The 19,476-nt window shown below is 41.2% G+C and overlaps 1 protein-coding gene across 1 annotated transcript; it reads right to left on the bottom strand.

The window, feature by feature from the left end:
- Positions 1 to 8,794: 8,794 nt before the first annotated feature.
- LOC147458025 (binding / calmodulin binding protein) lies at positions 8,795 to 17,097 on the bottom strand. Its single transcript, XM_086512787.1, has 18 exons — positions 16,006 to 17,097; positions 15,537 to 15,832; positions 15,244 to 15,452; positions 15,082 to 15,164; positions 14,890 to 15,003; positions 14,618 to 14,806; positions 14,275 to 14,340; positions 14,114 to 14,176; positions 13,870 to 14,010; positions 13,616 to 13,747; positions 13,440 to 13,547; positions 13,265 to 13,367; positions 11,468 to 13,173; positions 11,058 to 11,390; positions 10,774 to 10,972; positions 10,465 to 10,690; positions 10,223 to 10,378; positions 8,795 to 9,605 (listed from the first exon to the last, which is right to left on the bottom strand). Exons 1-18 carry the CDS (start codon positions 16,900 to 16,902, stop codon positions 9,341 to 9,343), a joined length of 5,286 nt encoding a protein of 1,761 aa, XP_086368913.1. The 5' UTR covers positions 16,903 to 17,097; the 3' UTR covers positions 8,795 to 9,340.
- Between the last annotated feature and the right edge of the window lie 2,379 nt (positions 17,098 to 19,476).

The raw sequence follows: 19,476 nt of genomic DNA, 5'->3' as shown, positions 1-19,476 counted from the left end.
AGTCTTCTAACATAAGTGAGGTCAAAAATTTATAACCAAAAAAGGACCCTTACACATGTGTTATTATATGGCCATGCAAATAGTCTAGGGCTGGCCGAAAAACTCCAAGCAAATACAAGCAGTCTTAGGTGTAAGCCAAGCAAGCCCATTATAGTGCTTTATAAGAAGATAAGGCCTAAGATTTCTCCTAGATAGACGTGTGTGTGTGTGTGTGTGTGTGTGTGTGTGTGTGAGAGAGAGAGAGAGAGAGAGAGAGAGAGCTACCTAGCAAGTCTTCAACTTAAAAGAATAGAGGAAGGGGGAAAAGGTGGAGAAAGAGATAGCAAAATCTACTAGATGAGTCGTGATCTCAAGATCTATTATGAGAGAGAGAAGGCATACCTGTACATTGTTATCTTCCTATAGTTATTCCAAGGACTAGAGTTTCATTCTCCTCGCACGTGTACACGCACACACACCCTTACCTGTTAAGTATGGAGCCTGATTTACCCTTGTAATTTTCTGTGGTAAAAGCGCACATTTGTAAGGCCCCCATTATGAGGAGAAGCCATCGTGCGTGAAGGAAAATCACTCACCGGAAACCAAAATTTTCACGGACAAGAATCAGGGGCAACCTTAAAGGCCTCGGGGGCGGAGGCCCCCGAGACTTTTTTTCGCCGGAATATTCTTTTTCGTCGGAATATAATGGCCGGACGGCGGTCGGAAAGTGGTCGGAAAACAACCGGTCGGTTGGCCGGTGGCCGGTAGTCAATGGCCAATGGCCGGTGGCCGGTAGTCAATGGCCAATGGCCGGTGGTCGGAAGTCAATGGCCGGTGGCCGGTGGCCGAATTCAATGGCCGGTGGCCGAATTCAAAAGCGGACTTGTCTTCTCAAGGGCGGCCACACATGGGCGGATTGGAGGGTCCGATTTGGACTTATTCGCACAAGGGCGGCTACACATGGCTGTCTCTCATAAGAGAGGGCAGCCCTTTTGGCCTATAAAAGGAGGCCATTTCCACACACATTTAATAGTGTGAAGTTGATGCAACAAGGTGAGTGTGAGGTGGTGAGAGTGAAGCAAGGCGGGAGCTCCATTAAGGGTATAATCCCTTTGTAAACTACTTCTTGTTTTGAAGTACTAAAGCCATTGAGTGGCTGCTTTCCCGTGGACGTAGCCCACATTGGGTGAACCACGTATATCGTGTGTACTCTCTCTCTCTCTCTCTCTACTCTATAATCTCGTGTATGTAAATCTGTCTCTCTCCATTAAGTAATCTACTCAATTATCTATTTAGCTACGTCTTATTTCCTAACAACTGGTATCAGAGCAAGGTTTGCTCGTAGCTAAATTATCTCAAGGAAAGGATTCCTTGAATTGAGTGGGAGTTATGGCGGAGGAAGGGAAGCTCAAGATTGAGAAGTTCAACGGCAAAAACTACCAACATTGGAAGATGCAGATTGAAGACTATCTCTACCAGAAGGACCTCTATTTGCCACTAGGCGGTCTTGCGAAGAAGCCCGCAACAATGGCAGATGAAGCATGGATTGTCCTTGATCGAAAGGCACTGGGAACAATCCGGTTAAGCTTGGCGTCAACGGTGGCCTTCAATGTTTCGGAGATGAAGACCACGGAGGACTTGATGAAGTCACTTAATGACTTCTACGAGAAACCATCGGCATCCAATAAGGTATTTCTTATGAAGCGCTTGTTCAATCTAAAGATGGCAGAGAATGGTTCAGTTGCAGAACACCTAAATGACTTTAACACAAACATAAGTCAACTTCGATCAGTGAAAATCAATTTCGATGACGAAGTGCGAGCTCTCCTTATACTATCATCTCTACCAGATAGTTGGGACAGCCTTGTGATGGCTGTAAGTAATTCTATCTCTGGCACAAATACTCTTAAGTTTGATGATGTTGTGGGTGTTCTTCTAAGCGAGGAAATGCGAAGGAGAAGCACAGGAGAATCATCAAGTGCTGCACTATCAGTGGAAACAAGAGGAAGGCCTAAGGAGAGGTTCAAAAACCAAAAGGTTCGTGATCGCTCAAGACGGAGCAAATCACGAACAAAGTCAGTTCTTGAATGTTGGAACTGCGGCAAGAAGGGCCACGTCAAGAAGGATTGCTGGTCCAAGAAGAAGAAGGAGACAGAGTCTCAAGACAACAAGCCAACATCGGAGGCCAATGTGGCAGGTAAAGTAGAGCAAGATGCTCTAATTCTCTCATTAGACAATGTGTCTAATTCCTGGATAGTAGATTCCGGGGCTTCATTCCATGCGACACCACACAAGCAACATTTCCAAGACTACACCAAAGGTAATTTTGGGTATGTATACTTGGGAGATGATGAAGCTTGTGAGATTGTCGGCAAAGGTACAGTTTCTATCAAAACTGCTAACGGAAATGAATGGAAGCTTAAAGATGTTAGGCATGTTCCTTCTCTTCGCAAAAATTTGATCTCTACAGGACAATTGGACGATGAAGGTCACAACATTGCATTCGGAAACAAACGGTGGAAGATCTCAAAGGGATCTTTGGTGGTTGCCAAGGGTGAAAAAGTCAGTACACTTTACTTGTGTGCTGTTAGCACGCAACCTTCAGCTTGTGCAGCAACTACAGAAGTTGACAGTGCGGTGTGGCACTACCGACTTGGGCATATGAGTGCCAAAGGAATGCAAATCCTTCAAACAAAGAAGCTTCTACCAGGTTTGAAAGAAGTGGACTTAGAGTTCTGTGAAGATTGTGTTTATGGTAAACAAAAGAGGGTAAAATTTCAAAAATCAGGAAATGAAAGAAAAAATAAAAAACTTGAGTTGGTTCATTCTGATGTTTGGGGTCCTGCAAGTACACCATCACTTGGTGGCTCATTGTACTATGTAACATTCATAGACGATGCGACTAGAAAAACATGGGTTTATGTCATGAAGAATAAATCCGATGTATTTTCCATATTTCAAAGGTGGAAAGCCTTTGTGGAGAATGAAACAGGTACCAAGGTTAAATGCCTCAGATCCGACAATGGAGGTGAATATTGCAGCCAAGCTTTTGAAAGCTTTTGTGCTAGCAATGGAATTCGGAGGCAAAGGACAACCCCAAGGACACCTCAACAAAATGGGATTTCGGAAAGGATGAACAGGACAATTATGGAACGAGCACGAAGCATGCGGCTACATGCAGGCCTACCGCTTGAACTTTGGACGGAAGCTGTAAGTACGTCTGTGTACTTAATCAATCGGTCACCCTCAACGGCATTGGATGGGGGAGTTCCAGAAGAGGCATGGACAGGTAAACCGGTGAATTATGCATTTCTCAAATTGTTTGGGTGTGAGGCTTTCATGCACATAGATAGAAGCCTAAGATCAAAGTTAGATGCAAAGTCCAAAAAGTGTTTCTTCATTGGCTATGGAGAAGGAGACTTTGGGTATCGCCTATGGAATCCTGAAGATGGTAAAATCTTAAGGAGTAGGGATGTAATTTTTAATGAACAAAATATGTACAAAGATTACTTGGAAAGAAAACAAACAAAAGAAACAAGTGATGAGTACATGGAGCTTGAGGACGGTGAAGACTCAAGGACTGCAAACGGTGACAATGTGCAACAACATCAACCAAATGAGGAGCCTCAACCTATTCCCCGAAGATCTACAAGAGCAAGTAGACCTCCAGAAAGGTTTGTTCCTTCCTTCAACCATCTCTTGATCTCAGATTCTGGAGAGCCGGAATCATATGAAGAAGCTATGCAACATGAATCCAAAGAAGAATGGACGAAGAGCATGCAAGTGGAGATGGACTCACTACATCAGAATCAAACATGGGAGTTGGTTGAGTTGCCTAAAGGTAAGCGGGCACTTCAAAACAAATGGGTGTACAAGATAAAGGAAGAAGAAGGTGGGAAGAAAAGGTACAAATCTAGGCTTGTGGTAAAAGGTTTTTCTCAAAAGAAAGGTATTGACTTCAATGAAATATTTTCTCCTGTTGTAAAAATGAACTCAATTAGGCTTGTCTTAAGCCTTGTGGCTGCTCATGATCTAAATCTCGAGCAAATGGATGTAAATACGGCATTCCCTCACGGTGACTTAGAGGAGGAAATCTACATGCTTCAACCAAAGGGGTATGAAGTAAAAGGTAAGGAGAAAATGGTTTGCAGATTAAAGAAGAGCTTGTATGGTTTAAAGCAAGCATCAAGACAATGGTACTTGAAGTTTGATCGATGGATGTTGGATCAAGGATTCACAAGATGCAACTCGGATCACTGCGTCTACACGAAGAATTTGGGAGATGGGAAATTCATCATCCTAATGTTGTATGTTGATGACATGTTGATTGCAAGTGCTAACATGCAGGACATCAAAGACCTAAAAGAGGAGCTGTCCAAATCTTTTTCAATGAAAGATTTAGGTGCTGCAAAGAGGATACTTGGTATGAAAATATCAAGGGACAGGACGAAGAAGACAATAAAGCTATCTCAAGAAGATTACATCAAGAAGGTACTAGAAAGGTTTGCAATGCAAAATGCAAAACCAGTTTCTACACCTTTGGCTGGTCATTTTAAACTAACGAAGGATATGTGTCCAAAGACACAAGAGGAGATAGCCTATATGTCTAAAGTTCCATATGCTACAGCGGTAGGTTCTCTAATGTATGCTATGGTCTGGACAAGGCCAGACATTGCACATGCAGTGGGAGTTGTGAGTAGGTTCATGGACAACCCAGGTAAAGAGCATTGGCAAGCTGTGAAGTGGATACTTAGGTATCTAAAAGGGACAACAACAAATACTTTGTATTTTGGAGGAACTGATATTTTTCTAGAAGGGTATGCTGATGCAGATATGGCAGGTGACAAAGATACTCGAAGGAGCACTACTGGCTATGTGTTCACGGTTGGAGGCACAGCAGTAAGCTGGGCTTCAAAGCTGCAGAAAGTGGTTTCACTTTCTACCACGGAAGCAGAGTATGTAGCAATGACGGAGGCAAGCAAAGAAATTCTGTGGCTTCACAGATTCTTAGAAGAGCTTGGATTCAAACAAGACAATTGTGTCTTATACAGTGATAGCCAAAGCGCTATCCATCTTGCGAAGAACTCAGCCTTTCATTCAAGGACAAAGCACATTGAGGTGAGATATCACTTCATACGCACTCTTTTGGAAGAGGGACAACTAAAGCTAGGAAAGGTGCATACAAGTGAAAATCCTGCAGACATGTTTACAAAGGTGGTCAACAAGGAGAAGTTGAGCTTTTGCTCATCTTCAATCGGCATTCAAGGATAAAAAGGCAGAATGGAAAGCAGTCACAGGTTTGGTTTGGAGATCAGTCTCCAAGTGGGAGATTGTTAAGTATGGAGCCTGATTTACCCTTGTAATTTTTAAAAGCGCACATTTGTAAGGCCCCCATTATGAGGAGAAGCCATCGTGCGTGAAGGAAAATCACTCACCGGAAACCAAAATTTTCACGGACAAGAATCAGGGGCAACTTTAAAGGCGGAATATAATGGCCGGACTTTCGTCGGAATATAATGGCCGGACGGCGGTCGGAAAGTGGTCGGAAAACAACCGGTCGGTTGGCCGGTGGCCGGTAGTCAATGGCCAATGGCCGGTGGCCGGTAGTCAATGGCCAATGGCCGGTGGTCGGAAGTCAATGGCCGGTGGCCGGTGGCCGAATTCAAAAGCGGACTTGTCTTCTCAAGGGTGGCCACACATGGGCGGATTGGAGGGTCCGATTTGGACTTATTCGCACAAGGGCGGCTACACATGGCTGTCTCTCATAAGAGAGGGCAACCCTTTTGGCCTATAAAAGGAGGTCATTTCCACACACATTTAATAGTGTGAAGTTGATGCAACAAGGTGAGTGTGAGGTGGTGAGAGTGAAGCAAGGCGGGAGCTCCATTAAAGGTATAATCCCTTTGTAAACTACTTTTTGTTTTGAAGTACTAAAGCCATTGAGTGGCTGCTTTCCCGTGGACGTAGCCCACATTGGGTGAACCACGTATATCGTGTGTACTCTCTCTCTCTCTCTCTCTCTCTCTCTCTCTCTACTCTATAATCTCGTGTATGTAAATCTGTCTCTCTCCATTAAGTAATCTACTCAATTATCTATTTAGCTACGTCTTATTTCCTAACATTACCTATATATAACTTCGTGTGTGTGTGTGTGTGTGTGTGTGTGTGTGTGTGTGTGTGTGTGAGAGAGAGAGAGAGAGAGAGAGAGAGAGAGAGAGAGAGATCCAATTGCCATGCTTTTCTTGGCCGCAACATCGTGCGGGTCACATACTAGTTGCTATTATGTGTGATGATAAATATTTTTATGATTTTTCAGTGAAAAACATATCAACAAAGAATAATTGAACACCATTAGTATATCAAGGTAAATCTCTGTTTAAAGAGACAAGAAATTATGAGACACAAGAAATAAGAAATCTAAAAATGCAAACTCAACAATACTAATAATCGAGTGCTTAATTTTTGTGACAAGTAATTGGTGCGACGTTGCATTCTATCGATCTCATTTTTGGTATGCCTTTTGTCGTTGATACCCCATCCACCCATAAAATTCATTTCTTCAAGGGGGGATAAAATTATTGTTTTCTAGCAATAAACCGCTTGATTCTTTCCATCAATCTAATACAATCAAGCTTGTTATGCATTGCCAAAAAATACATCAATCTTCCTTCTGGACTCAAGGATCGATAGATTCACCTTATTTAAATAGTCAAAGACGTTGTATTAAAAAACCATTATTCAAGATAAGGAAATTGAGAGTCGAGTAGTTCTACTACTAGTCGACTACTACGACAAAAGACACAAATATTTTAATTCTCTTTTAGTGTGATTGTCTTGTCTACTAAAAAGAAGAAAAAGACCTACATAAACTATCATGCTTTGAATAAAGGGACACTCAAAATATATTCCTCATATAGGTGATTTGCTTAATAGACTTGAGTGAGCCACCTCTTTTAGAAAGGTAGCCTTGAAATCTAGCTAAGATAAAGCTGGTTGGTATATATTATAAGATTGGATCTCACACTCAACCTAATTATTATGTATTATCTTGATGTGTCAATTTGGCTCACATATGCACCTACAACTTTTAGTCACCATCAAGTGTTATAACTTTCTTTGAAACTATTTTAGACTTTAGTAAATTGCATAAAAACATTTGTATTGTTTTCACAAATTGCATGAGAATTGTCAAAACGTTTCTTTTCCAAAGAAATTTAACATCTTTCTCATATGGTCTCAATTGATGACACAAAGATAGAGCGTTTTTTTTTACACACACATGGCTTGTACAACCAAAAACGATACCTCTATCTCAAATATGGCCCAACATGTTATGGATAAGGTAATTTAAGAATTGTACCTTGTGTACCTTGTATACTAAAGCTCTGTAATAAACATTGACTAGCGTATTTTATGTACATTTATTACTCAAGTGCTCATTACGAGCTATGGTCATTTATGTTCAATCGCTCAATGTGTATTTATTTTTTAGCATTGAAGAATCTATAAATAAATATGTGCAAGAGAAAAATGCTCACTCTTGCACGGGGGGAGGAGGGTACACCCAGCGTCTGTCATTCTTCTCTCCTCTCCTCTCTTCTCTCGTCGTGTTGGTGTAGCACTCCGCTCTAAGAGGTACATCTGCACGTACTCTCTTGCTCTCTCCCACTCTCTATCTCTCTCAATTCATGTTTAGCTCGATTATGGATTTGTGCGATTCATCAAGTATGCAGATTTGTTTGTTTATGTCTTGCAGTTTACTATGTCGAGTACTTTGCAAGGCCACCTCGCATCCGTATGTATCGACATATCCACGAAACAATCCTTACTTTCTAGTCTACTGCTAAGAGACATTGAAAACCTTTGCATACTTTACTTCCACACCAATGACCATGAGAATGTAGTTGAAAGACAAAACCATATTTGTATTGCTATCATTACTTCTTTGATCTATGTGTATGCTTCTCATGATAATTATGGCTTTTTGCTTCTAATGCAACCAACCAAATACCAAAGTACAATTATTATTATTAAGTTTTTGCTTTTTCCATGCCACGCACCACTGCACCCTTTAAACAATTGGCACTACATTAAATGTATATGCCACCACATGGGTAATAGGGGAATTTCCACTATACATTACTTCTACAAATCAAATCTATTGGTCTAATTAGCATGTGTTAAACATACACATGCTAAGCTCGAAGGATATCACATGCCTTTATTTGTTTCTTTTGAACCAGTTAACTACAAATTTTATCACAAGTTCTCCTCATTTTACCGCATCAAATCTAATAATATGACATGGACTATTTTTAATGGATTTAGCAACTTCATATAGTTCATTGCATGCAATGATAGACTAACCAGAACCACTAAATTTTTTATTTAGAATGTGTTTCTTACAAAAGCTTTTCTAAAGGCATCATTTCTTGCAAGATTCATGATTCTGAGATCACTTTAGGGGCTTTATTCTCTATCTTGGTTTGTAAAATGGACTTCACTTCAACTTTTCACCATGAAAACAAGAATCAAATGAAGCCATTAATTGTACAATTTAGAGCTGCATGCTACACAAGTAATATTGCAGTCTGTCGATAAGGACACCACATGTAATGTAGTTGTTAAGATTGTACATGGGCTAAATTAACCCCACATATTGCCGACATGGACAAAGAATTCCATGAGGCTAATAGAATAGCTAGAAACAATTACCAAATCATCTAGCAAGTTGCTCAAGCTACTCAAAAACATCATGCCCAACTAAAAATGTAGACCAATGACTTACGAAGAAACCCAATATGGTTGACAAGCAACAGAGAAGAATACTAGCTGGATTAATAAGAAATGTAGAGCAATGACTCAAGAAGAAACCCAATGTGTTTGAGAAAAATAGAAACTCGGAAGAATGGTGTCTTGATTGAGGAAGAAAGAGCTTCAATTACTACACCGCGAGCTCATCTGATCCTACAAGCTTGATGAGCATGAGTTCGCTCAAAAGCACATTGTGCTTTCTACCACAAGTAAAGCGCCTTCTCAAAGTACTATTGATACATTCTTGTGCCCTGTAGTATAGAAAGAGCTTCCAATGTGAGAACGATTTATGAGAATGAACAAAACCCCACATTGCTCTATAAAGAGCTTTACTGAGTGGCATATGTTTTAAAGACCCTTCTAAGTAGCTAACCTTCAAGGACTTCCCTTGCTTGCTATGCTTGTGATATATTTATAGCATGGCATTCCTTGTTTCTCTGTTCCTAAAGCACCAGAAACAGCCATACAGCACCCAAATCACATCACATCGCTAAGCTTTTTGGAGTGCTAATGAGCGAGAAACTCACTAACAAAGCTCCTTCATTCATCAGTTATTTGAGCAGTCTTGAAGAGGAACGCGACCGAAGATGATGTTACTAGGCCTCGAAGCTACTACGCTCATCCTGCGAGGTGGAGCCGCTGCTGTTATACTGCTTAACCTCTTCACCGCTTTTAATCTCGTTTTAAGGTCCTCTCCTGTGGCTTTCTGCAGAATCATCACCACACTACGATGCTGCGACACTGCGTCGGTCACTTTCTTCTCACTCAATCTCCTTGCGGCGGTCGCAGTGTGTGGGAGCCTTGCCAATGCCCTACAAAAGACACAGAAGTTGTAACTCTCTCTCTCTCAAGCATCGCTGTTTTCCTCTGTACAAGAGATCCCATTAACCGCTGTAAATATGAGTAGTACAAAACCCAGAAAATGGCGGCAGAAAAATACAACCCCTCTAAGGTGGCTTGTACGGCAGAGACTAGAGTAGTCACTCCAATGAAGACACATCAGAATGCCCCCCCAAACCATGTTCTTTAACAAACATATGTAAGTGGGTAGCCCTTGGCCACTTTTTCGATTTCTCTTTCAATGACCAGGATATCACTGTGAGAAACAGTGGCTTCTTCGATGGACTTGCTAGTGAGCATGGCTAGAATCCAGACAGGCTTTGCTTTTGTCAAGTAGATTCTTGATTAAGCTTGTGAATATCCAAATTGGTACTCAAAAGTATCTAACTACTTGCTATTTGGTTGCAATCGGGTGCCTCAGCCAAAGCACTGGTCGTGCTAAGGATATTCTGCGGCAAGCATCCGCCCTTACACATTTGTGGGTCATACTAAGAATAGTAGTATACGTACAGGTCACATTTTAGCCACTCCCCTTGATTGAAGTGGTGGTTACAAGAAAAAGAGAACAGTCATCTTCAAATAGAGCTACCTTGCTTCTGTCTCCACTTTCTTCTCCAGCACCTGACTGAAATTGTTAAGTCTTTTCATCAGCATAGGATTCCTTCGGATTGCATCTGGGCCACTTGGAACTTTGCATAACAGCTGAAGTAACTTCAAAATTTTTGCAAGAACCTCTTCATTATTCCTGCAGCAGTATAAAAGACAGACACATTAGGAAGGTCAGCTTTTGCTGCTAATCCTACACGATTTTCCAAAAACAAGTCCTATTACCTCAAAATTTGCTCAGCGACAATAGCTAATGAACCAGGGGCATTTATGACAAGAGGTGCGAAGGATGGATAACGAGCAAGGTTGCCAAGGATTGACAAAGAGTGCTTTAAAATTTCTTCATGCGGTGGGCTTCGGTTGGTCGTTTGGATAAGCTGTAATAACTTGGGTACGGCCCCTGCATCTAATAATCGTTCACAGCATAATTTGGAATGTTGAGTGGCCAAATCTGAGACCAAAAGAAGGTGTGAACAGTTAAACAATAAGGACTTCTATATGTAAGTTCCCAAGCCTTCTATCCTACCAACCTACCAATGGTTGCACATGTATGCAAGATTCCACTGACAGTTTTTTGGCTAAGCAAGGCTTCTAGTGCTTCTGTGAGTCGGTATTCTAAGCGCATTCTCTTGTCGACATTTGCAGCCGTGCTCTGCATTCGTTGGCGGAGAGCAGAGAGTTCTTCCTTTAAGTGGCCATGTTTGTGTCTTATCCGAAAACCCCTCCAAATGGCCTGCTTTGTTGTTTGATGGATCAAGAGATAAACAAAGAATAATATGCACATGACAGACGATAATCTTCTACATAGTTAAACTTACCTGGATACATATGATATTTGCTCTAGCCCTCCTAAAAGCTTTGCTTGCAAGCCAACAGCGATAATACTTTTGTATTGTTGTAGCTGCATTATGGCGTCGATTCAACATCTTTCTCCAACATCTTTGTAGCCTGACTGCAGATATGTTTAAGTCTGATTGTTTTTCCTCCAGGTGTGAAGCCATCTGCCAATCTAACATTTCCTTCAACTTGGGGACATCCTCAGAAAGCGTATAAACCTCTGATTGAGCTGAGGTTGGACCACCCATCTCAGTTTCCTTCAACAGGCGACGGCGAAAAAGAAATTCTCTCACCTTGGCCTGCAGCCATGTTATCTGGCCGCCCATGAGACAAGAATCAGAAAACAAGTTTACAGAAAATTTACCTGCACAATTAACATATTATGTTCTACCTTATGGACCTTCATTAAATAAACACGTTTTTGCTTCCACCCCCTATAATGTGACTGAATCACAATAGCTGCCTCTCGTAATTGCATCGATCTCCATGCATGCTGAATCCTCATTGCAGATATAGATTGTCTGGCCTTTAGAAGCTGTGTACAATTGATGTGTTTTCGAAAGTGCTTCTGAATAGTTATTGCTGCATCTTTTGACTCAATAAACTTATTCCTCTCTCTTTTGCCTCTTACAAACGCTTGAAGTCTTGTTATGGACTTGCGACAGGTTTCATAGTTTCTGAGCTGCCTTCTGCCTCTATAAAAGGCCTGGATCTTTACCACAGTGTCCTTCATTTTTAGATATTTTGTCCTTGCTAGTCTTGTTCGAACCAATGCCTGAATTCTAGTCACACTTTGTCTAACTCTGTTGTACCTTGTTCTGCAGATGTAACTTCGTACAGAGCTTTGAATCTTGACAATGTTAGCTGAGAGAGCCCAAAAGCTTTTCCTTGCAGAGAATCTGCGCCAAGATGCTTGGAGTTTGATCGCAGCACAGTGAGCTTTTGCTTGCTGTCTTGCAGCCTCTCGTTTATTTAAATATCTTCTCCAGCAGCATTGGATAATCCTAACAGATTGTAAAATTATATGGAGCCTTCTCCTCTGCTGCCTGCTTCTCACCAATGCCTGAAGTTTTGTGACAGCCTCCTTGCAAATCAGATACTTCTTTTTTGCCAAACATCCCCTGGCATAGTGCTGAATGATAGCAATAGCAAGTGTTGTTGCTGCATAGCTCTTCCTTACATTGTATTTGCGCCAGTGAGACTGTATTTTCAGTACAGCTTCTTTTTTCCTCTGCTTAGATATTCTATTTGAGACATATTCTCTCCACCATTTTTGAATGAGGGTAGCTGCAGCCTTTTTGGTTATAAAACATTTTCTTGAACTATATTTTCGCCATTGAGATTGCAACCTTATTGCAGACGCTACCCTCTTTCTGGATGCTGAGATATTCTTCCAGCACCTCTGCAAAAAAATAGCTGCATTCGTTTTCCTTGCATAGCTTCTCATGTTGTTAAACTTTCGCCAGTGTGATTGAATTTTCAATGCAGCTTCATGTTTCTGTTTCAATGATAACCTTTGTAGCAACACGCACCTCCAGTGACTTTGAATTGTTGTAGCTGCACGTTTATATTTACAGTACTGCCGTCGTGCACATCTTCCCTTGACTAGAGCCTGTAGCTTGACCACAGACTTCTTGAGAATTCTGTAGTGTCTTGCTTCTCGAGTTGATCGAAAGTGGCTTTGAACAAGAACAGCAGCTGCTTTAATTTCAATAAAGTATTCTCTACACAGACATTTACGCCACCATGCTTGGAGTTTACAGACTGCAGATAGTAAGTGTGCCTGCTTTGATTGATACAGTTTTCTACTAGAGTGCAACCTCCAGTTACGTTGGATCCTTAGGCAAGCTTGTTCTTGACATGAAGTCATCTGGCTGCTATGGGATTCAAGAAAATTGCACCCGCGTCTCACAATCCATCCTCGTAAATAAGCCTGAATAACAGTTGCAGCTTCATTCTGCTGAGATTTTTGACGAGTAGATGTCAACCAGTTTCTCACTGCTGCTTGTATCACCTTTGCTCCTTGACGATGAAGATGTTGCTGCTTAGCAACATTTTCAATCAGGCTACCCTCCATAGCAGAGGCATTACTCATCTCTGCCATTGCAAACATGATTGCTACTAAATTTTGCGAAGTCTGTAAGAAGTGAACAATGTTGGCATTTCATAGTTTATATGTATAGCTCACCCAAAGGTTCACTTTCTGGGCCATCACATCCAATCTCCTTGCTTAGCTCAAATGATAACTTCCAGCCAGGATTCCAGCTTAAAGTAGCCATCTTTTCTTCTACCTTCAAAATCAAACCTTCCATTTACATGAACTTTTATTGTAGTCAAATGTAATATGTCAAATCAGAATATACCTTAGGTGGGGCTTCTACCAGCCGATAATAAAGAAAAGCCAGCATAATAATCACGCTTTGTTCACTAACAAAGGGATCACCTTCCACAAAATGAGACACCTGCAGCACCTGTAACAGCAGCTCTATGTGTTAGGTGATAATCTATTATAAGCTGCAAAAATGTTTTGAAAAAGAACCTGAGGAATGGACCCAAGCTTGGAGATGGCAAGCTGAAAAAGGGCTAGGTTGTGTGCAGCAACTCCTTTCAGTGTTTCTGTTGTCTTACCAAAAAATGCTTTTGTATTTGCAGAAAAGGGACTCAGAGAAAGCTGCAGAAGGAAACTTTTTTGTTAGCAAAGGATTGCAACTGCTGCATAATTGCTGTAAATTTTGTGCATGTCTTCAAGAAGTTAGAAAACTATGCAATGATCCTGACTGCTGAAAAACATACCGAACATTGGTTATAACCTTGAATTGCAGCCTGGGGTAATAGCATAGGGCAGTAATAACTAATCAAGTAACAAAGAGCCTGTCCATCTGCAAAGGAAGATGCAAAATTGCGCACACGAAACTCAAACTTCATACATATGGCCTGCAGCAGTAAAGATGAAAATGAATTTTTAGTTTCTCAGTGGAATCTTCCTATTCAGGTATATAGAAAGGCAAACCAATGGTGAATAGCATAAACAGAGCACCTGTATCCATATCAATAGCAAGCTGCTAACAGATGAATCATCCACCAATCTACTGCCTGCATCCTGTCACATGAGGACTAAATGGTCAATTTGAAGCAGACAAAGAAATGTATCAGCTCAAGGCTTCTGCTGGATATTGAACAATGCATAGAGTGACAAACCAAGTCACAAGAAGAAATGCGAATTATCTCTTGGCGAAGCCTTTGCAGGTTAACCATAGCTGGAATCTGTTCAAAAAGCAGGCAGATTATTGACATATATCATTTACAGCACGAGGGTATTACAATGGTTTGCACTATTTCAATTTTCATGTGATTTAAGAGAAACAAGTTTAATTTTATGTTTGTAAATCATGGCTGTAAATGCAGAAAATCCCTGTAGGCGGTTGGCTACTCAAAGTGCAGTGCTTTTTGTTATATGGTGATTGCAAATTGGCAGTACAATTAACCTGGGATTCAGATGAATATACTCTGAAAGCGCTCACACTAAGATTGAGCATCTTACTTGCAAATGAAGCATTATATTCCACAGCAATTGTACAACTCTCTCTCGGTGACCTTCAACTAGATCATCTGCCGTAATTAGACAGCCAAATGCATCAAGAACTGAGACCCCAGCTCTTGCCAAGCGTTCCAAAGCAATGCTACAATTATGATTACGGCGTCTTGGGCGATCAGATGGGATCTTGATTTTCTGCCTTCCAATAAAAGTGAAATATTACTGCTCAATGTGACTCTGAAGCACCACGAGACAAGGATTTTAAACATTATACTCACCACAAGAAGAGATGGGTCAGCAAGCAATACTTGCACTAACCGGCAAAGACGGACCCCATCTTTTACGTCTTCAATCAAATTTTCAATCTCAAAGCTGTAATCAGCTAGACCAGCCTGAGAAATGATATGTTAGAAAAAGACTAACCTTGGAAGACATGCTCTTGTTTCCAGCAGAATGCAGGTAAAACTGACCTGAACATGTGTGACATGGTAGCCTAGAACACCAAGATGCCCAACAACATCACCCTCACCATGCATCGAATTGAGAAGAAATTCTGTTGAGCAAAGAAAAATCACTAAAGCAAGTAACCTTTTTCCAGATTTGTTTAAAGGGCTTTTTATCTCTAGTCCTACCTTGTAAAGCATGTCGACTAGACTTAATTTGGCCAGATTTGAGGAAAAGGATTGGTGAACCGCCGTCAATCCCATCAATGCCACACATAAGAGGAATTGTGCTTTGACATTTAGCCTTGTCTAGGGTGAGGACTAGCAAAAGAATCCTCTTTAGAATTACCCTGGCCAGAGCTTCATGGTATCCTTGCTTGTACAGTCCTTCTATCCTCCTGCATGATGCCAAGTTTTAATGGTTAGGCACACAGGTAATGTACACTTTTTACATAAAGGGTATTCCCAGATTGGTGACTCACTTATTTGTCGCATGGTGCTTCGCCAAACCTGGGTGAGACAAGAAATCTCTCTCAATTAATAACCTCAAAATTGCTTGCTGGGTCTCTCTATCTGCATCCCATTGATTTGGGCCTTCAGCCATCGACTCCAAGGTCTCTTCCGTTACAAGTGCATTGTGGCCAAGTACCACATGCAAACCAATTTTCAGCCATGGAGCATTATAGGTCAGCATTGTTTGTATAAAGTTTTCCTTTAAAGCCACATCTGTTAGGATTGCACAGCCATCCTTCATTCGTAACCTACCATCATCTATGTGCTGCAAAACAACTCAGCTTCTATTGAGCTCAAACGACAGCAGAAGGTGCCTCATCCCATGCAGGAGAAGATTAATCAAAAGCATGACTATCATATATTAACCAGGTTCAGGAGACATGAGGTAACAAATAAAAAACTTTGGGCTGTACAAGGATCGGAACAGTTGGGACTTACTTTTGACACTTTGATCATGACAGAGATGACTTCTTCTCTGCATTTGGCATCCAAACAAGCATCCAGTCTGCTTCGAAGAACTGGAATGCTGCAGATTGCTTGTAAAGCGGCATCCAAAGCATTGCCTTCCTTTGCCTGTGTTCCAATGGAAGACATAGAGTGGGCATTCAATTTGTCTGCCCTGGGTGTCCTTTTTCCTGTAGGACTGGCTAAACAATCAAAAGCAGGAATCTTGTCCCCTATATTGAGGACTGAGTCAGATGAGATGTGGGTAGGATCACTATAAGATGACCATCTGGACTCATTGCTTGTTATGCTGCTTGTCTCTGATTCAAGATCCACTGTGCTATGCTTTGCTGTCATTGGCTTCAAAAGCACGTGATTCAACCAAGCCGCATGTGTTTTCTCTTGAGCCTCTAACAATGCAGCGCTTCTATCCTGCTCATAATGTGATGCCTCCAACCTTTCATTTTCAAGAGCTTTCAGCTTCATGGCGGCTCTATGTTTGATCTTCTTAGCTGACATTGGCAAGGGACATTTCTGTTGAGATGTGGCCGGTGTGTGAGGCAGGAGACTCTCGGCTGTGAATTGCAGGGAGCGGGAGGGTTTGGAGGGAGTACCGCATCTTGAAGGGCTGTAGAGTAGGGATGGTGGCATACGAGGATTTGGTCTGTCAAAGTTCGAAAACTCGCCTGGAGGTGCAGAAACTCTGTGCAGATGCCAGGGGGAGGCATCAGGTCGCTGCTGCAGTGGGGGGGGAGACGGTGGTGGCTGCAACAAGGTACGCAGTTTCTTGGCAGATTTCTGTGGCGAGGCACCGTTCTGGCTGGAATTCGAGGCTGTGAAGATCAATTCTCCTTGGCAACGGCGACCGAGTTTAGGATTTTGCTCTTCCATGGTGGCTACAGATGTAGAGCGCACATGAGCCGATCGACGCCCAATTCTAAACGGGTGCTTGCCGACTTGGCTAAGGCGACGCAGCTGCGCGGGCCGCGGCCATGGTGAACTGGTTCAAAACAAAGCCAAAGCAGGCGGGAGGGCCGTTGGAAATTACAATCGAACTCAGAAGAGAGTGAACAAGTGGCAAATGTGCTGGCTTTTTGGCCAGTTAATAGCGCAGAGGGTAATGGGGCCAATACTCCGATGCATCAATTCGCATGAAACCTTTGAACCCCTACTCCCACTGCGGTGATAGGATTTGAAGGGCTACCCCAAATGTCTAATGATAGGCATGTGCAGCTTAGCCCCTTCTACATTGAAAGGCAAATTTTACAATTGCCTTTCTAATGAACAAATAATTTTTTTTGCACCCTTCTACATAAAAATTTTAAAAAAACTAATAGTTCACTTATCTTATACTCTTATATATTAATATTTCACTTATCTTACACTCTTCCATGCATTTTAACCATCCTTTTAGTATAACTATGACAAAATTCATTATTTAAACAGTGTATTTTAAAACCACGGTCCACGGACCACAACTTGGTAAATTTTTAAAGATTACATAGAAATAGAGCAAATGAAATAGAAATTGTGCATTTTTGCTATGAGCGTCTCGTTCTGCACTTACTTCTCCGGTAAATCACTAATTGTCTTGCAGAGAGTTGACCTTAAAGACTGAAGAAATGCCTTCTTCTTATCTTCTGCCATAATGACTATATAGATATAGATATCCTATAAAGAAAGAGAGAAGAGAAGTCAACCTACATATGTGTAGATGTTTTTGAGTATACCTTAAACAATAAAATTTGTCACATTAATGCTTCTACCTGGATCTAATGTGACACAATGGTATACCATAAATCACTAATTTGGATGGTAGAAGAACTAAAGGAAAAATTTGATAGCTCAAGATGGCACACCCGGTCAAGCCATATGACCATGTGACAAATTGAGACTATATTTGTAATTATATGCAAAATAAAGACATTGTGTATGTGTAACACACATTCCCAAGGTGTCCGCTACCCTTGTTATTGTAAGAAGAGACATAATCCATGTTTTAGTAAGAAACTAAAGCTCAAGATAACACACCCGGTCAAGTCATATGACCATGTGGAAAATTGAGACTATAAAATTTGTCACTACATAGACAAAAAATTAACAATAGTAAAAAGAGGCACAAATAACCATTTGATAAGAATGGATAGCTCAAGATAACACACCCGGTCAAACCATATGACCATGTGGCAAATTGAGACTATTCTAATTGCTTCAACATAAGTCCATTTCAATTTTGGATTGTTCCGACTCTATTACCTACATATATGTTACGATTGATAAAATGTTGTTAAAAGCTTAAGCAAATCTTTACACGAAGAAACTCTTTAGAGTTTCTTTCATTTCTGTTTGCACACAGAAAGACTCCTTCTACTACTTCAAAAAAACTTGAAAAGAAAAAATCTTTAAGACTTTGAACGAAACGTACGAGTCTACAATGTCACACACTCAGCTTGAGACTTGATGTACGTTCTTTATTGAGTTAATACCACACTATCACTCAAAATTCTGAGTATGAAACAAAAAGAAGCTTACAAGATTGTTTAAGAGTAACGCATAAAAAAGACTTTAACCAAGATCTACAGCAATCGCCAACAAATGCTTCAAATTATGAGATAAAAACCCGAAAGTTTCAAATTTAATGTTTGAACTTTGCCCCTATTTTCTGCGGTTAGGAAAAATGATTTTGGCAATCCCTGCAGAATGCAATGTGCACCAACTTCCAAGTTACCAACCTTTAAGCACTATAGTCTAGTGTCTAGTAGTCTACCCCAATTTCCAAGTTTCACTTTCAAGACCAGTCTTTAAAAAAAACACTACTCAGCTTCACACTGGCGAGAGTGGTAGTCAACTCACCAAGAGGTGCTTAGTACGTGGAGTGCTAATTTAAGTCCTCAAAGGAAATGTCCTTTCATTAAAACACACTTACACTCTTTGGTCTAGAGCATTTGAACTAAAATCAAACACACCCCAAAAAAGAAAGTCTAGCACAGAGGGTAATGGGGCCAATACTCTGATACATCATTGAGATGGCCCATCGCTTTTCATTCCATGCGTTGTCATTAAAGTTCTCCAAGGGCTTCTTCTTCGTGATAAGTGAATCTCCTCACGGATTGTGTTTGCTAGATGATGCATGCAAGAAATTTGTGGTAAACACACAATAAACGCACGATTGCGAAACCCTTCGCCTTCACTTGAGAGGCGAACACATCAACCACAAGGTTGATCTATCAATCGTAATATCGGATGTGCAACACAACATCAATGGGCATAGGGTTGCTTAATGTGGGGGCCATCGCATTATTTGCCCCCTTACTCTAGCTCGCTCTTAGCTAGCCCACCATATAGAAACATAAATGTATTGTGACATGGCACTTTTGTTCGTCGGTTATTATAATTGGTTGCCCCCACCCTAACTGACGAGTGGTTTCTACACTACTCTCCATTCACACACGCTCTCACAATAGC

The sequence above is a fragment of the Adiantum capillus-veneris genome, chromosome 5 (assembly GCF_014529385.1).
Source record: "Adiantum capillus-veneris isolate H3 chromosome 5, ASM1452938v2, whole genome shotgun sequence".
In the NCBI taxonomy this organism is placed as follows: domain Eukaryota; kingdom Viridiplantae; phylum Streptophyta; class Polypodiopsida; order Polypodiales; family Pteridaceae; genus Adiantum; species Adiantum capillus-veneris.
The sequence above is the reverse complement of the archived record's forward strand: the minus strand, read 5'-3'. Positions and strand labels throughout refer to the sequence as shown.